At 29.2% G+C, this 18,827-nt stretch overlaps 1 protein-coding gene and 1 pseudogene across 1 annotated transcript; one reads left to right on the top strand and one right to left on the bottom strand.

Moving 5' to 3' along the window:
* The first annotated feature begins 3,704 nt into the window (after window positions 1–3,704).
* On the top strand, window positions 3,705–5,993 carry LOC108694704. The gene has a single exon (XM_018204337.1). It carries the CDS (start codon window positions 3,705–3,707, stop codon window positions 5,991–5,993), a length of 2,289 nt encoding a protein of 762 aa, XP_018059826.1.
* Window positions 5,994–10,017: 4,024 nt separating this feature from the next.
* On the bottom strand, window positions 10,018–16,036 carry LOC108694728 (annotated as a pseudogene).
* Between the last annotated feature and the right edge of the window lie 2,791 nt (window positions 16,037–18,827).

Here is an 18,827-nt window from a genome sequence, read left to right as displayed (position 1 = left end):
ATTAGATGCATTTTTATTCAAAATGAAAGCTGTTCTGTTCTTGCTATGCGCGAAAAATTGTAAACCTTTAAACGATGAAAGAAAGATGAATTTAAATATTAATAAACAAACATTAATATATCGCTATAGAAGTAGATAGTTAGTAAAAAACTTACGCATACGTAGCCCTAAAGCATGAAAATGTGATCGCAGTACATACTTTCATCGTGATATTTCGCTGACAGATTTCCTAACCTCAATAGTCGTCAACGCTTAATATCTCGATTCGCAGGACTAAGTACAACATTTTACTGCCGATTTGTTCGTTTCATACAAAAACGTGCCAAATGAGTATAATTTCATTGAAGATGAAGGGTGTCTTTTAAATAATTACCAATTCTCGTACTATTTGTACAAGGTTTGTTTTCTGTGGCTGAACTAGTGTACACTAGTGCTTGTACTGCTTGCACTGATTCCAGATCTAGTGCAGACAGTACAGTGAACTCGTGCACTGAGTTCTGTTGAACAAAAAACACCGTCGTTGACGTCATTTTGGGAACAGAAAACATTTTAGTGTGCACTTTTTGAACTAGTGTAACTAAAGTGGAGGAATAGAAAACAAATCTAAGATTTGCAACTCCTGCTCTCCGTTTCTATTGCCAATCTACTGTTCGATCATATCGCATATGAACGAAATTCTGTTGACAGAATAAAAGCAAAACGCGGCCACAATTGATATCAGTTGCCGACATTTCTGATCTGATGCCAGTTTGCCGACATTTTGCTAACAGCATTGTACTTACTGGATATCAACAGGAGATCGATCATACATTTTTTCCCTACCGCTAAACGAAAGTTTCCATGCAGATTCTGAATGATATTTCATTTTCGTACGACAAATTTTTCAAGTCTGTCGATTGGCTGTAGGATAGAGAGATCCGAGGATCTCTCTGTTCTGCACACATTTGTCATACGACAAAAATTTACGAAATAGCACCTTCCACGAGATCTGACAAGGGATCATCTCTGTTTATACAACAAGTTAGTGAAAATTTTTGATATCAATAAAAGTTGACAGATGTCACAGGTTCCAAGAAATTTAGTAATTACAGTGCATGGTAAAAGTTGTACAACGACTAATATCTTTAAAAACATTGATTTATCTCAAAAATATTTGAAACAAAAGTAATAAGGTTTTAAAAAATTATCAGATGATATTAATTTGATCTTAGAATAACCTTGGAAAATACTTTCAAAGTTAACACAATCTTAAACGGAACAAAAATCTTAAACAGAACTTTCTATTTTTCAAAGCTTCTTTATATGCTGACGTTGAGACATTTCCAGAACATTGGTTACAAATCTTTTCTTCGTAAGAATTTTCCACTACTGTATCGCTGGCATTATCTAAGGTGTACCGCGTAGAGATTGCACGATTGGATTTACCTTGTGTGTAAAGTAATAATAATTTAAAGTAGAGTTAAAAAAAAAAAGAAAGGAAGCAGAAGATACAAGAAGGACGGTATTGTATTAATCATAATAGGATAGACTGCGCGTCGCGTGAAACTAAAAATGCTATTGTCAGAAATGCGTATGTATTAGGTGTGGGAAAAAATTCGTGGCGTTTTTTTAATGCTATCTAACGGGAAAAACGCCACGAACTTTTTCTCACACCTAAATCGTTCTAGAACTTTACCATATGTATAACATTAAATTTTTTGGAATCCACGACCTATACGCTCTTGCTTTTTTTCTTAATTTACATCTTATGTTGTCAATTTTTACTGATATCAAGAATCTTCACTAATTTGTTATACAAACCGAAATGGTCCCTTGTGAATAGCGAACACTACTAGAGTCACTCTAGTAAGAGTCGAGACACAAAACCGGAAGGATGCCATATTTCTTATCGGAAATAATTCTTATTCTTCTTTCATAAATGACATCTGCCTTTCCTCGGAAAAATAAGAAGGGGATCAAAATTAGATTGGCGATAATTATTTTAAGATAATTGATTTAGACCGAAGCGAAAAAATGTCCGTTCCGACGTCATCATCTTAATAAAGTGATACTACATTTATAAAAATTGCTCTTGCCTTGGTGAAAATTTTTCTTAGAATTTTTCATATAATTTTTCAGAATTTCTATATATAATTTTATAATTTTCTCAGATTTTTTATACAAATTGAAACATTTTTCAAAAAATTACATCTTTTCTCAGAATTTTTCATATATGTTAATTATGAAATATCGTAAGATTTCTAAATTTTTTGTAATAATTTCTGATGAAATGTTATAAAATCTAAAAAATTTAAAAATATTTTTTTTTATTATGGGATGAGAAATTTCAGAATATTTCAGAATTCACTTGTATGAAAAATTCTAAGAGAAGATGTAAACTTTCCAAATATTTTGAGTATTTCTGAAAAATATCCAATTCGTATAAAAATTATGAGAAAAAGTTTCACCAGGATATTTATTCATTTATATTCACTAACACATTAACAAATTGAAATAAGGCGGCATCAATCATGAAGAGGAACTGCTTATGTCTCGACTCTTACTAGAGTCTCTCTTACTAGAGGACCTGCGCATAATAGAACAAATATTAGAAACAAGAATAAATATTAAGATTTCAATCTATCAGATATCAGTTACACCGGAATACACAGGTTTTTAATAGGTTAAAATCTTAATATTTATTCCTATTCTTAATATTTTCTCTATTGTGTATAAGGCCTAACTCTAGCGAACATTAGCGATCATATAATTTTTTTTTCTCTTTAAAGAAAAAAATTACATGATTTGTAATTTTTTTCATATAATTTTTCAGAATTTCTATATATAATTTTATAATTTTCTCAGATTTTTTATACAAATTGAAACATTTTTCAAAAAATTACATCTTTTCTCATTTAATGTTCCATTTGTCATACAATTCGATTCAAATTTTGAAGGTTATAAATTAGGTGAAAAAAATCCTGTATTTTTGGAGCATCTCTTTGTAGTAGACTTTGCTCAAAATCTGTCTTTTTCAAATTTGGCCATCTGATCTATTTAATTTAATTATAAAAACATTGTCTTTATGTTTAAATAATAGGAGAAGAAACGGTAATAAAACTGCATGATCCTAAGCATCAAGAAAATAAGCTTGATAAAGTGATCTTATTTTATGCGTCTCTCCATCGATTGCACATTGGATACAGAGGAAAACTCGTTTCTGCAAAGGAAAGAAAGCTGAATTTATAACTGAAGGTTCTTCTCCCTTCTCGGGAGATCTTGAAAGTTTTTGAGACGCTTCCGCTGCTAATGCGGACTTGCAACATAATTGAGCCCCTAAGCAAACATCAGAGGCATAGCGATTTCTCATTAAAGAGTCTATCTTTCTTTTTCTCTTTCTCGAAGTCGCATTCACGTTGGACAGTTTTTACATATTGTATTAAGTAAGAGACGCGCATGTGTATATTTTAGATATAAGTACATCTGCTAAGCGTTATATATATATAATAAGTCTATTTTTTCGTAATTATTACACGATTAGTAGTTATTTATTAGTAGTTATTTATTAGTAGATATTTATTATCATAGATGACTTCTATTCTTCGGATTATTTTATCTTTGTCGATCTCTGTTTGCTGATTTGATGGGCACATTATTCTCACAATAACGACACATTTATTAATGTTATTGTATTTCTTAATTTTTTTTATTTTTTGATAATCGATATGGAATCGAATGTTAAATTGACCAAGAAATCTAAGCGAACGTTTTCAGTAGCTTGGCTCTCGGATGTGCGATACAAGTCATGGATACGAGAAGTACCATCTGATAATACTCTTTATTATTGCACTGTATGCGATAAAAGTTTTTCGTGTGGTTCAACACATATCTCGAGACACGCGGAATCTGCGCATCATAAAAATAATAGTAATAAGGATTGCAGTAGCGATGATGATAGTTTTTTAGAAAAAAAATCTCGTAGATCCATATTTCAACAGAAATGGTTGGATAGAGCGGAATTTAAAAGTTGGTTACGCGAAGTGCCACACGATCCAAGTTTATTTTTTTGTTTAATGTGTGACAAATCTGCTGCTGGTGGTTTATCGCAAATTATTCGTCACTCAAAATCCAAAGCACATATAAATAAAGATAAAACTAATTCTATTGAAGTAAGTCAATTGAATAACAATTCGCAATCGAATGATGATACGCAGGCTACGCATAATCGGGCTACGCAAACTGAATTGCTTTCATCGTTTGAAGAACGTAAAAAATCCGCAGAAATTAGATTTGCTGCATTCATTGCCGATAAAAATATTCCCCACCAAAATGCAAAAGAAATTCTTAGTTTCTTCCGACATGTAGGAGAAGATCCTAACGTGTTGAAAGCCATGAGTATGGGTCGTACCAAATGTAAAAACATTATTACAAATGTTTTGTGCCCAATCGAGACGGAACGTGTGGTCAATAAAATTCAGAACACAAAGTTTACGATATTCATCAATGAAACGTCTGACAATGAGAAATGGATGACTTTTCTCGTTCGTTATGTTGATCCGGACACATTAGACATTCGATCACAACTAGTTAAACTAATTGACATTGATGCCAAAGATTCCAATGCGGAAAAATTGTTCCTTGCATTTAAATGCGAAATGTGGAAGTTACAGATATTGTTTTTAAATATTGTCGCCTTGTCGTGTGACAGTGCGTTTACCATGACAGGAAAACATTTATTATTCAAAGAGAAATTAGAAGAAGAATGCCCGCATTTGTTAACATTTTCCTGTCCCTGTTATGCTACCATGTTAGCAGCTCACGCTGCATGCAATGAAATACCCATAGCTTGCGAGGAATTTATTATAAGAATTGGCGATTATATTAACTGTAGTCCAAAATGTTCATCTGTTTTTTCTGAATTTTGTGAATATTTCCAAGAAAATAATAATAGACTATCACGATTAAATGATACACGTTGGCGTTCTCACTACTTATGTATAAAAAAACTTTTGGAATCTTGGGATACAATTAAACATTTTCTTAATCAAATATCTGTGAACGAGAAAACAAGAGCTGAAGAATGTTTGTTGTCTATGATGGATAATATAGAGTTAAAAGCTTATTTCCTGTTCTTAGAGTACATATTACATTTCTTCAATAAATTCAATACATTTTTTCAAGCATTAGATACGCGAATACATATTTTGCAGCCCAAATCTTTAAACTTTCTTGTTCAAATCTGTCAAAATTTTTTAAAAGAGAAGTATTTAAAACCTTTCTCTAAAAATGTAGTATTTTCTTTACAGGAGAATCAAAAAGATCTATATCAAATTACATTGGGATTAGAATGTGAAAAATATCTTCAGAAATTAATGGAGCATGGACACGAAGACGAAGTTGAAACAATTCGAAAGAACTGCTTAAAGTTTTATGTAACTACTGCAGAAAACATTCGTAAGACGTTGCCTGTAGACAATGAGTTTTTATCGAAATTACAAGTTTTTAAACCTTCCTTACATTTATTCGATAATGATAGAGAAACATCATTCGCCGATGTTTCTTTTATAGCTCAAACTATTGGCGGTTTTGACGAAGATGGTTTAAAAAAGGAATGGGTTGCACTGTCATCAGATTTTACAACAAACGAGAAACAAGGTCTCTCTAAATTAAATTTCGACAATATGTGGAAAAAAATTTTACGATCTTCTTATCCAAATAATATGGCCAAATATCCAAATCTAATAAATATTCTAAATGCTATTCGATCACTTCCCAATTCAAACAGCGATCCGAAGACAATGGTTTCCATTGTGTATGATTTAACTTCGAAAAAACGCAATAAACTTTCGGCGGCTTCGGTTAATGCCATTTGCGTTTTTAAATCTGCATTGAAAGCAAGAGGAGAAACATCAATGAATATGACGATCGAAGAAAAACATTTATCACTTATGTCATCAGACAAATTATATGCTAGTGCTACTAAAGAGACTACATTATGTGAGACTGTATTATAAATGACTACTGATATGCTTTCTAAGCGACACAATCTAATACAATGAATCATTATGATATTATTTTATCATTTGTCAATGTTAAACAAAGATGAAATGATCATTCACATCACATGTCATACTGTCGCTTGCTGGAAAGCACGCATAATTATTATCATTGTAACTAGTATACATTAAGGAAATGTTTGGTATAAGCGCGTGAAATATACAACAAATGATATTAGATCATATGTGAATAACACAATTAATTACGAAATTTACGCTTTCAAGACATAGTTATAATCGCGTTATAATGGATCATCATTATACTGAGTATAATTTAAATGATTGAATTCTTATTTGGATATCCAGCTAAGTACAACAGACGATAATGAAGTTCTTAATTTTGAACAACAGCCTAATAATGATTCATGACAGCATTCGCCTATTGTTTTACAATGTATCAATTCCGATAATTTTATTATTACACTGAAGAGGACCTAATCTTATGATCGAAATGTCTGTAATTAGTGATTGACATATATTATTTTTTATTACACATATATAACTGTTGTCAGCTCTCATTAGCTTTATATTCCTTTATTGATTTAATCTTTGAAGCCTTTTTCAATTTTAATTGTTAATTTTTAATAATATTGTTAAACATTGAGATCTAGCTAGGCCGAATAAGACATTTTTCTACTTAATTGTGTTATTCATATATCGGTCTATTGTTTATTCTTTTATATAGTTATTATTATTACTTATGTTAAGTGTTAGATTATTAAAATGTCAATAAATATAAATATGTAGAATATGAATTGTAAAAGTTATATGCAACAGATTACTAGTGACGAATTTTTTTTATGAAATAAATTCTTTGCTCTTATTGTATATATACGTGATGTATATATGTGATGTAAGTTATATCAGGAAAGTAACACGTTAACATTTGTAATACTGCTTTTGTTACTTTTTTTCGATGATATTAATTTTTTTTCTATCTGCGATAACGATGTTACGTTTTTATAGTAATGCTTTTTACGGTAATGAATTCAGCCGTTAATTTGATTGTTTCTGTAATCCTTTATTATTTTTGTAATTATTTAATAGATCGCACTAATTTTAATTGACTAGAAATATTTTCTAATAGAAATTTTAATATTAAAAAATAAAAATTTTATACTTCAATGTCTTAGGTTGTATTGCGATAATCACTCCAATATGCCAATACTGAAAAATCTATATTTTTCTCTTAACGACATTAATATTTAAAAATAATGTTTAGTAAAAATTTTTAATAAAAATCTGCATTTGTGTAATTAAAATCTAGTTTTTTTTAAAGATATAAGCATAAAAAATAATGTATTTGTAAAAAGTATTGTTTACTATAAAAATTGATTATCTGTGATTCATTAGATATGTTTAATATAAAGAAATGCTTGCTATATAAAGATTAACTTAGAATATTAAATTTCAATTTTTTAAAAATTAGTATTGATTATTAAGGAAATCCTAAAGTTTCATTTTGTTTTACCACGATTATTACGTTTTTATAAATCTTGAATTGACTTTATGACTTGCAAACTTTTTTCTATAGAATTAAAAAAAAATACATAAAAAGAAATCTCGCAAAACATGATTTTAAGAGAAAATAAAAAAAAATTAAAAACCACTTTTTCTGGCACAACTATCACTTGAGATTAACATAATTAATTGCTTGATATAAAAATTGTAATTAATTGCTTGATATAAAGCTTGTATAGATTGAAAATAAACATGAGGCGGGATTCAAATTGAACGAACAATACTGAGTTTGTGTCAAATTCAAAGCGTAGAAAAAAATATTTCTCCCAATACGAAATTACGCTTTGCAAGAGTTTACTTTTTTCCTCTATTACAGATTCGAAAATTTTTTTTCAGGCTTGATCCTTAATACTCTCCTTTGGGTTATTTATATTCTGCGCATTTTTTTTCTTTGAAATACTAAGAGCACCTGATCAAATACCAGTCTCTTTTCTATTCTTAAAAAAAAGTTTGACATCTGGAGAACAAATTTAGTGCGTTGCTGGTCTCAATTCATATGTATTCTTTAACTAGAATAACTCCGAAGTTCACCTCTGGATCACAAATGATCTATCATGTGTACATAGCGTACATTTTTTGTACTACTAACTAAAAAAATTTTTAATTTTTTTCTTTATCTTTAGCTAATTCTCATTTGTATTGCAGGAATATTTTGCGACTTATTAAAAAAGAATTTAACTCTAACAATATATTAGCCCTTAATAAATATTTTTGGCATCCTTATTGTGTTAAATGTCTGTAATATTATTGTATTATGTTTGTATATTATAAAAAACATTTTCCTAATACATTATAAGTTTTTTTAACACATAGCAATAATAAAATGCATTACTTAAAATGTAAATGCAATATATTTTTAATTTATAGCCATTTATGCATATTAAAAAACATCATTTTCAAGTTAATAACTAAATTTTTTGGACAGCTGATAATTGAACTATTTTTTCTTTTGTAGTTTGGTATGCTAACTTTAAGATATGGAAACATATTTTTCCTTTGAACATTTTTGTTTCAGAGTTTTATAGTTTTGTATGAAAAAGTACATTTTTCTCATTTGTTAACCATATTTAGTTGTAACAATTTATATACAATTTATATAATTTATATACAATTTGTTATAAATATATAATTTTACAAATTTCTAAAAATTTTTTTATATATATATATATACACACACACTTTAATGGATAAGGAATCTGTAAAAGAGGAAAAAAAATATACAAAAATTATGATTTAGTCGATAATATAGATTTATGCCCGTATCAGACTAAAGATTATGATTTGTAAAGATAAACAAGCATAAGCAAAATACAAAATATTGTAACTTAGGAAATGTTAGAAAATTTTATTTTACATGTACATACTTATTTATATTTTACAAAATTCGCAAAATGCTGAACAAAATTGACGAGAACTCAACGTGATCGCTAATTGTAAACAACAATACGCTATATAAGAATGATTTAAAAAAAAAAAAATTTGTGACATTCTCACATTCGACATATTTGAAACGTCGTCAATAAATTCATTACGCAGATTACAACATTGTTGCGGGCATGAGATTGATTTCTTTTAGCGAGTTTTCATTTTGTTTTTGCGAAGTTAATTTCAGTTATCTTTGCAAAATCACAATATCTCTCACACTCTCTGAAATTGACAAAAGAATTTCGCGTGAATTATTACAATGCGCGAGGTAATTTGAACGACTGAACACAATCAGGTGAATTTATCACTTACACGAAGTACTAAGTTGTCAGAAATTGCTCCTAGATAACTCTAGGCTATAGTTCATTTTACGTAAATTATAGCAAAAGTGCACTAGAGTTATCTGGGCGTAATTCTTCCCTAAAAGCATAATACAATTGATTCAAGACTGAGTAATACAATTGACTTGACTGAGAAAAAGAATTGTTGGAATATTTCATCAAAATATGTAATTATAAAATATATGGCAAGTTTTTATGCAACAACATATCGATGATATTCATTTCTCATTGCATTATCTCTTTGAAGAAAACTTCAAGTGCCATACGCTATCTCAGCGTGTAGGTGTCTCCCTCTCATATATTTTTGCGCGCACACTGATCGTACTTAATAGGTTTGTTCGTGTCGCATGCTCTAATATGCTCTAAAATGCTCCTATCATAACATTTATTCACTTTAACGCGCTCGTTGAAATCAGTAGAAGCTATAGCAAGAGCACATTGGAGCATGCTGAAACATGCGACGCGAACAAACCTATATAGGGACCTACAGTTTAAATGCTGATTCCGAACGACAATTAATTTTCGATAAGGAGATTTCCTGATCAAGTATACCACTCAGTGATTTGTCACTGTCTTTTGAGAGGAATTACGAGTGTAAAAATTTTTCTGTCGGGGATCGAATTCGAAAACTCTTACAGTATATTAGAGTGCGCTATCTACTATATCGCTCGCGCTCTTGAAGAAAATAGACGGAATTAATTTTTGAAGCAGCCAGCTTTGCTCGCCTTAATTATGTTTTTCATCAAATTCTGATCTAGCTTCGCGAAATTTTCCGTTTCCACTATAGTCGTCATGTGACCAACAGCGAGCTGGACGCAGAATTCTTCGAGCTCCTAAAAAATTGTCAACAGCATTCAATTATTGTACGTATGTAAATTTATACGCAATGAAATGTTAATAAATGTTAAAAATGACAACGTTTGACTACCTGTGTTATACTTCACTGCAATGCTATAAAAGTAGACGACGTCCGATACAGTAATTCCTTGCTTTATTATACGAATGCACTATTTCTTGAGATTGTTCTCAAAGTAAGCGTTGGCCAAATCAAAAAGTTCTGTTAACAAAAAATATTGCTTCAATTATTTGGCACATTCAGCGGATTCAACAGTTGAATGAGTGTGTTACTATTGGTATATTTTTTCAGATCTGAAAATCTGATTGGATGATATAGAAAAATATACAATATCAACGAGCTCATTCAAATGTTTAGTCCGTTGAATACACCCGATGAATATTTAGGCCAATAATCACTCATGATAGACTCGACTTACCTGATATATTCTCAAAGATTAAATCGACTATATTGGTGTGTAAGTACTTCAGATATGCTTTGTAGACAACATAGGAAAATGTATGTGTTAATCTTGATGACATTGGAAGAGAATGACGACAGCATGAATAAAAACTTGAGAAATTTAACATAAATAACATTGATATTTGTTAAACAATTACCTTTGATTGTTGATTCGGCCCAATCATGCTTAAACATGTTTTTGAAGTGTAAAGAACGAATTTTCAAGATAGCCTTGTGCACATAGATACATTTGCCCTCCACCTGTATTTTGAGATCGCTCGTCAACTATGTCACAAATGAGAGAAAAAGTCAATGACAAATATATGCCGAATTTTAGTTTGGTACATAAAATAATGTTACATTTATCTGAAAAATCTGAAAAATTTGGAACAAACTTTGTTACCAGTTCTATTAATTAAAGTATTTTTTCATCTTTTCACAAAGATATTTCTAAAAATTTTTTAAAAATTCGATCTAATAATATTATACTTAAAATAAAGTAAGATAGCCCTAAGATGGCGGAAAAATTTTACGAAAAATTAACATAGACAAGATCTTAGAAATTCTTATTAGTTGTACACCTCATTAGATATAGATATTCGGATAGTGGAACATAAAGTGACGTTGTTTGTTTGAAAAAGCAAGAAATCCTTTGCTTTCAAATTCTACTATGAATATCTACGAAAAATTAAAAATTTCTGAAATCTTGTCTCAATATTCTTTTTCGTAAACATTTTTTTTCGCCAGGAATATTAATAAAATCTTAACTATGATAAGAGTGGAAATATTACTAAATATAATATCCAAACAGCTAAATATGAAGATAGATGTTAAAGAAAATATGCTACCAATTTTTGCAGGAAGATATTAAACAAAATTTATAATATCTGATATTGGTAAACTGCTTCCAGAAATAGGACTTGCTGATATGTTTTGCCAGTACATTGACAGCAAGAATTTTTGCAGCTTTTATGTTCGATTTCTATTATCGTTGATGCACTGAGAGTCGATTTTTGTTACTATTGACATAGTATATCAGTAGTTTTTATCGATAAATATCGAATCTTAATGCGAAATGACATAGATAAATATGGATTTGCAATAGGAATATGATCATATTTATTCACAATCTGCAAATTATTAACATTTTACTATATGGGTACACATAATAACTATGCACAACTATGAATATACTATATATTAGTAATTGAAACTTATTCTTTTTAACTGAACTTCTTGCATTGTTCATCTCTTCTCTTTTTTTTCTTTAACATGAAGAGAAAAAGAGAAAAGTTGAACTATAAAAGTTCAAATCAAAATCAACAGACCTTAGAGCTATTTATTTCAGTTATCATTTTTTTCCCTCTCAATATTGTTCATTTGTTTCATAGTACATTTCGAAAATGTAAAACAAAGATATGAAATAAAGACACATACAGAATTATCGAATGCAATTTTCAAGCATTCCAATATGTTCGGTTTTGCATAACGTTTGGCCCGTACTGTGTAAGCATGTCAGGTATGAAGAATGAAGTGATGGTTGGGATGATACTCTTACCGCGATAATCTACACCCCAAATGTAGACACGTCCTACTTCAGTGACAGCGATGCTACTATTGTTCAGAGCTGTGATATCGATCCATTTCATCTTTTCAATTTGCTTGACCTGATGATATAATTAATTACTAATCATGACAATCTTTGCTTTTTTTCTTCTTTTTTTGTTCTGCTTCCTTCGAAAATACGATAAACATAAGTTTATCATGATTGGTTTATAGCACTCCGTCTGGTTGCCGATCCCTAATTGGCCGAACATGTTCCCGCCCCAGGCATAGATATTTCCTTTGTCTGTGAGCGCCAGCGTGTGTTCGAATCCGCAAGTCACCTTGACTGAAATAATATTGCTTAATGATCCTGTTTTACTTTGTTATTTTGTTCTTTATTTACTGCTTTATCGAAAAGAGAATTACCTACAACAAGATTGTCAATAAGGTCTTCCGCTATATCAATCAACTGCAGCATCATATTTTTATTTTCGAATTTGCAGCCTCTCCTCATGTGACCCTGGTAAAAATTTTTCTTATAATTTTTCATAAAATCTTTCATAATTTCTCATATATATATAATTTGTGAGAAATTATGTGAATTATGAGATATTAGATTTTTGAATATTTTCTCATATTTTTTCCTAACAACAATTAATATAGAATATCATAATTTCCCATAACAATTCAATGAGAAATTATGAAAAATTTTTCAGATTTTTGAATATTTTTTCATATTTCATCTCAATAATAGTTAATAAAAAATATCAAAATTTCTCATAACGATCCGAGAAATATTTCAGATTTTCAAATATTTTCTCAAATTTTTTCTCAACAGTTAATAAAATATTATAATTTCTCATAATCACTCTCTCATAAATATTCATAAATATTTATAAAATGCAATGAGAAAATGACTTTTTTATGTTTTGTTATTCTTCGTAAAATTTCTCCTTTCAAATTTTCAGATATAACATATGTTTTCATATTTTCTTATACAAAATATTTCATTTTTCGTATTTTATCATATACTTAAAAACAATTTTTCTCATAACTTTCTCACAATTTTTCAGAAATCCCCAAAAATCTTTAAAAAATGTCAAAATATCTAAAAAAAATGTCATATTTAATTGTAGATTGTGCGCTTTCTCATACTCATAAATAAAGTGCAATCAGATTGTATTTTATGAGTATTTATGAATATGAAGAAGCATAATGACATTTTTTTTAGATATTTTGGGATTTTTGAAAAATGAGAAATTATGAGAAAAAATGTTCTCAGGTACGTGAGAAATAAAATACATTTGTATGGGAAAATATAAAAATGTATGACATATTTGAAAGGATAAAATCTTACAAATAATGACAAAATATATATGGTAGAAAAAGTCATATTTTTTCATTGCGCTTTGTGAGTATTTATGAGTATTTATGAAAAAACGATCATTCTATGAATAAATATGACGTGTTATGTAAAAAACTGAAAAATTATGAAAAAAAATTATGAAATTATGAGACAAATTTTTACCAGTGACGTCTAACGTGTAATAAATTATTGCCATTAATGTTGTTTGTCTCTATACTAAGAGTCTTTTGCGTCACATTTTTACTCCCATGGTTGCCTAGCTGGCCAACCATTTCTGCCCCAATACACTTTGCCCATACACTTTGCCATTTCTGATAAGCCATAATAAAGTCATTCCCGCAGGAGATACAAACAACATCAGACAAAACAAACTTAGGTGTCGTCGAAAGTCCATAAATACTGTTACCCATCTATCCACTATTATTTGATCCCCAAGCATACACCTTAATCAAACCGACTATTTAGTTTATAAGATAACAGAAGGTTACTGTCGACATACAATGTTTACTTACTTCGCCATTCTCAGTTAGAATGATGGAATAGTAACAGCCACACGCGATGTCTACGACGCGCTTCATGTTCTGGCTGTTTTCAATTGTAGACATCTTCATTAAAGTAAATTTACATGTTCCATTCTCCAATTGACAATCAACATTATCACAGGAATATACCTTTCATAGACATTATTATTATTGATTCTAACATCTCATAAATGTGTTGCTTAATTTGGCGATTTCATAAATCTTTTGATAATTTTTTAGAATTGCTGAATGCACGAATAAAAAATGGTAAAATGGAGAAATTCAAATATCAATTTTTTTTGTACATAAGCATTTCCTCCCCATAGCAAAAAACTTCACAGTGATGTCACAATAGACTTACAAGGCTCACAAACAAGTTGTGATATCACTATACTCTCTATAGTGAGTCCGTCCATGATGGTTCACGGAGAGAACAACCACACTTTGTACAGTTTGTGATCACATGGGTTATGATACGAGGAACTCGAGTGCAATGCACCCTTCCTGAGTTCGTGCCTGCTCTTATTAGTGATGTGGAGATAAAATGGGCTGTCTGCACAAAATGGAGAGTTCGTTGGACGCGTGATTGTTCTTTTGCGTAAAGGGACAATAAAAGATTACATTGGTCGATGTGAATTTTGCTGCTTTGAATAAAAGATACTATTTTCGATGTATTTTGCCGCGCTGAACACGAATTCAGCAATGAATTTGTTCTACCGCGTCAAGTTTTTGAGAAAAGTCAAAAATGTTTTTGAAGAAAAAGTTTTAAGAACTGTGTGATTTTGGAGGATCTAATATGGCTGAAAAATTTGTCATTACAAAAAATTTTTTGCGGTGACAAATTTTTCCATCCGCCATATTGGGTCCTCCATTTTGAATTTTGAAAATTTGATTTCAGATTCAGATTTAGTGACCTTAAAAATCTTGCTACTAAAATCATCACACAGTTCTTAAAACTTTTTCTTCAAAAACATTTTTGACACAAAAATGTTTTTCTTTATGACTACGCAGAGATTATCTCGGTAAAAAAAACGTACGGCGTTAAAAAAAATATATTTTAAAGATAGAAGTTGGCATTTTAAGATGGCGTAAACGAAAATAGAAAAAATTTATTTCGCTAGCAAAAAAAATCACAAATATGTCAAAAAACACAAATATGTCAATTTTGATACCTTTAACTTCACTTTTCTCGAAAACCTGACGTAATAGAGCAATTTCATTGCCGAATGTTCAGCGTGCGAAAATACATCAGAAATGGTATCTTCTATTCAAACAGAAAAAAAGAATTAAAATGTCAGTTTGTGTTATCAAAAGATGACAATGACATCACATTGTTATTTTAATCTGTATATACCATAGTGATATTACCTGTGATAAAGCAGACATTCACGTCGATAGGTTTTGATGATATCTTTTTCTATGGAGAAGACTTAACTATTCTATCTTCAACTACTTTTACAAGATTATCAAAATCAAATTTAATATTTAACAAATTCGTATTTAATGAAAATTACATATTAGTCTAAAGTAAAAAGAATGAATCAGAATGCAGTTATTCTAGTGAGATATGTTACAAAGATATCAATTAAAAATTCATCCCAATGTACAATTTCCTACTAAATTCTTACCTCTCCTCCATTCGTGAGTGCTAAAATGTGAGGTCCCATGCCATATGCAAACGTTTTTATATCTTTTCCGCATAAATCCTCAACCTTCTTCCGATATGGCGTTGAGGTTTTGTTTCCGGTCTCCAAACAATCGTAGAGATCCAAAACGCATACTATCTTGTCCCTTGTCACAATTAAGGCCCTTTTATGCAATTTACTTGTTTTGGGACATTAAATATAAAGTAATATTGCTGAAAGAATAATACATAAAGGAAGAGAACAAAGCAAATTACCAAATATCATAACTATGTGAATCTGGGAAATGAATTCCGGCTCCAATGAACTGAAGACCGGCCAACTATGTAAGTCCGAGTACATATCGCTTCACGGGATCACTTATTTCGCGAATGCTTTCGTTTCTCAATATCTCTTTATTTCTCGTTTCAAGGCGATGGTCTCGTATATGAGTGTCTTATATATGCAATTATCAATGAAATAACGTGCTATAATCAATGAGAAGCGATAAGTCAATATATCGATAACTGAATAAATCCAAATCAAAGAAAATTAGTAGAACAAAGGATTTTCATATGTGAAATATGAGTGGGTATAATATCACTTAATGCAGTCATGGGATTCCTCGAAATCATTATAAAATTCATGAAACCTCTATAGTTTTGTATATCACCGATAGAAACTCAGTATAAATTTCAGATTAATAACGATTTTATTTTATCGTTAATATATGATTGATTGTTATTCGTTAAGTAAACGATAGAAACGGATGAATGCCAATTCGTTATTTTATTATTCTTTTAGATACAGTAGATTGAATACGATAAAAAAAGATAGAGTTTCTATCGTTAGTTTCCAACAGAATATAAATCTATAGGAACTGATAAAATACGATAAGATTTATTATCTGATGCTTGAAAGATCAACAATATATCTTATAGAAAACGATACAAATTGATAGGAATTATATTATTCTCAATCGTTCTCTATCAACTTTTTTTAGAGTTTCCAGCAACATGACTAATTAAGTTTTCATCGAGGGTTCGAACATCGAGCAAAAATATCAACTATTATATGAATATATTCAGATATTTTAAAACTATGTATAATCATTCCTAATGAAAAGACATTATATCGAATATATCGCACAGCGAATAAATTCCAAAAAATAAACTTTCAATTTTTTTAGAGATCTTACGAACGAAGATCTGTGATATTTCATTATTTGATGTAGGGAAGGCTCTGTTTATTTATAGTCCCAATCAATATTATAAACATAATAAATAAAATTCCTTCTTTTATATTTCAATAACTAATCACTAGTTCTTAAATATTAGCTCAAAAATTTAAAACAAAAGTTAAGAAATTAATTTAAGTTAAGTAATTAGCGGAAAATGTATTTAATAATCATTTTTTTACAAACTCGACTTACTAAGTGTTTTTACATCTAATTGGACATTCCGTTGGATCTAAAAGTACAGACTAACCAAACAGATACAAGAGTTCACTGAGCGCTTAGTCAGGCTATACATAGACTTACCGACTACCATGCACTCAAAACTCCTAAAAGTATTCATAAAAATGAAGAATGAATAGTAAAATAAGTGCTAGTGTAATGATCCCCTTTTTTATTTAAACACCAAGTTACAACTGTAACTGCAATATAACATATTATATTGCAGTTGTATCATGTTGTATTATATGACAAATTATATCTAAGAAATACGAAATAAGAAATAAGTGTAACTTTGTGCTTGCTGGAATTGAATGTTTTCATATTTAATTATATTTAATTATATTTCATATTTAATTATTCATATATAATTTATGTAATGTTTTTTATGTAATGTATTTTAATATCAAATTTTAAAACACAAAGAAAGAATAATAATGTACAAAGAATAATATAATAAAATATAATACATTATAAGATAGAATTAAATTATTTTACATAAAATATAAAATACATAAATTACTTATACATGTTTATAATATTTTCGATACATATTTTGTTTAGATAAGATACCTCATATACTTACAAAATATGTTTAATAACACAAAATTCGCGTATGATTCAAGAAAATCTGAATTTTGGTTCTGCAATAAGAATCGTTACATTTTTATTTAGTAAATGTTTTAATAATACCATATTTATTAATGAATACCTTCGTATCTTCTAATATAGAAATAAAAGTTGCTAAATTTTAAAAAATTTGAAATCAAATATTCAAACAAGTTAATTTAATGAAATTTGTCTTATAGTAGTACGCGTCTGCAAAAATGGAATTACAAAGTTATGTCTTTCATTGTCATAACTATGTTTGGTAAAATGAGCAGACTATAATGTAATAAACATGATTTTGGCGCAAACCATTTTACACAATTTAATCAGCAATTTACAGTAAAAAGAGTATACATGATTGAGTTATTAGCTTGTTGATAATAAATCCTGTGTGACAACCAGTTACGAAACTCCGATTTCCTCTAATATAACGTAATATTATTTTATACATTTAAGGGAAGGTCGCCGATACCACCATACCATTTTGATTTTAAACAATGTTTTTTAATTATTAAAACAAATAAAAATAAAATTTTAAATACATAAAGACAAACTAAAAAGTATCTTTTATCAGATAATATAAACAGTTTTTATAATACTGTTTGTAATTTTGCAATAATTAATTTTTTCGTAAAATAAGCAAAAATGAATGTCTGACAAAATGGGCTCCAAAACTGACACGGTAGGCAGTAATATAATATATGTTATATATTCCTATTATTTTTTTATACAGAAATTATCTGTATAAAATATCTACAAGTATATATGTAAGATTTTCCAGAATCTTTTTACTTCGATATAAAAATTTTTGTCAACTTATGTGCTTATTTATTTTATGCTGTTTTGCAAAATGCAAATATGTAACGCAATAGTTTCCCATATGTACAATTGTCTTCAGCTTCGATGGAATTATAATACTTGACAGTATAAAATAATAAAAATTAGGTTAATTTGATGATTTGTTCTAGAGACAGATGGATGCCGGTTTACGCTGCATCCTGATTTTATATTTAAAATCGTATTATGAAAAAACTGAGAGAGAAAAAAAAATAAATACTGATTATTGAGAAAAAAATAAATACTGATTACGCA

The sequence above is a fragment of the Atta colombica genome, unplaced genomic scaffold, assembly GCF_001594045.1.
Source record: "Atta colombica isolate Treedump-2 unplaced genomic scaffold, Acol1.0 scaffold123, whole genome shotgun sequence".
Lineage (NCBI taxonomy): Eukaryota > Metazoa > Arthropoda > Insecta > Hymenoptera > Formicidae > Atta > Atta colombica.
The sequence above is the reverse complement of the archived record's forward strand: the minus strand, read 5'-3'. Positions and strand labels throughout refer to the sequence as shown.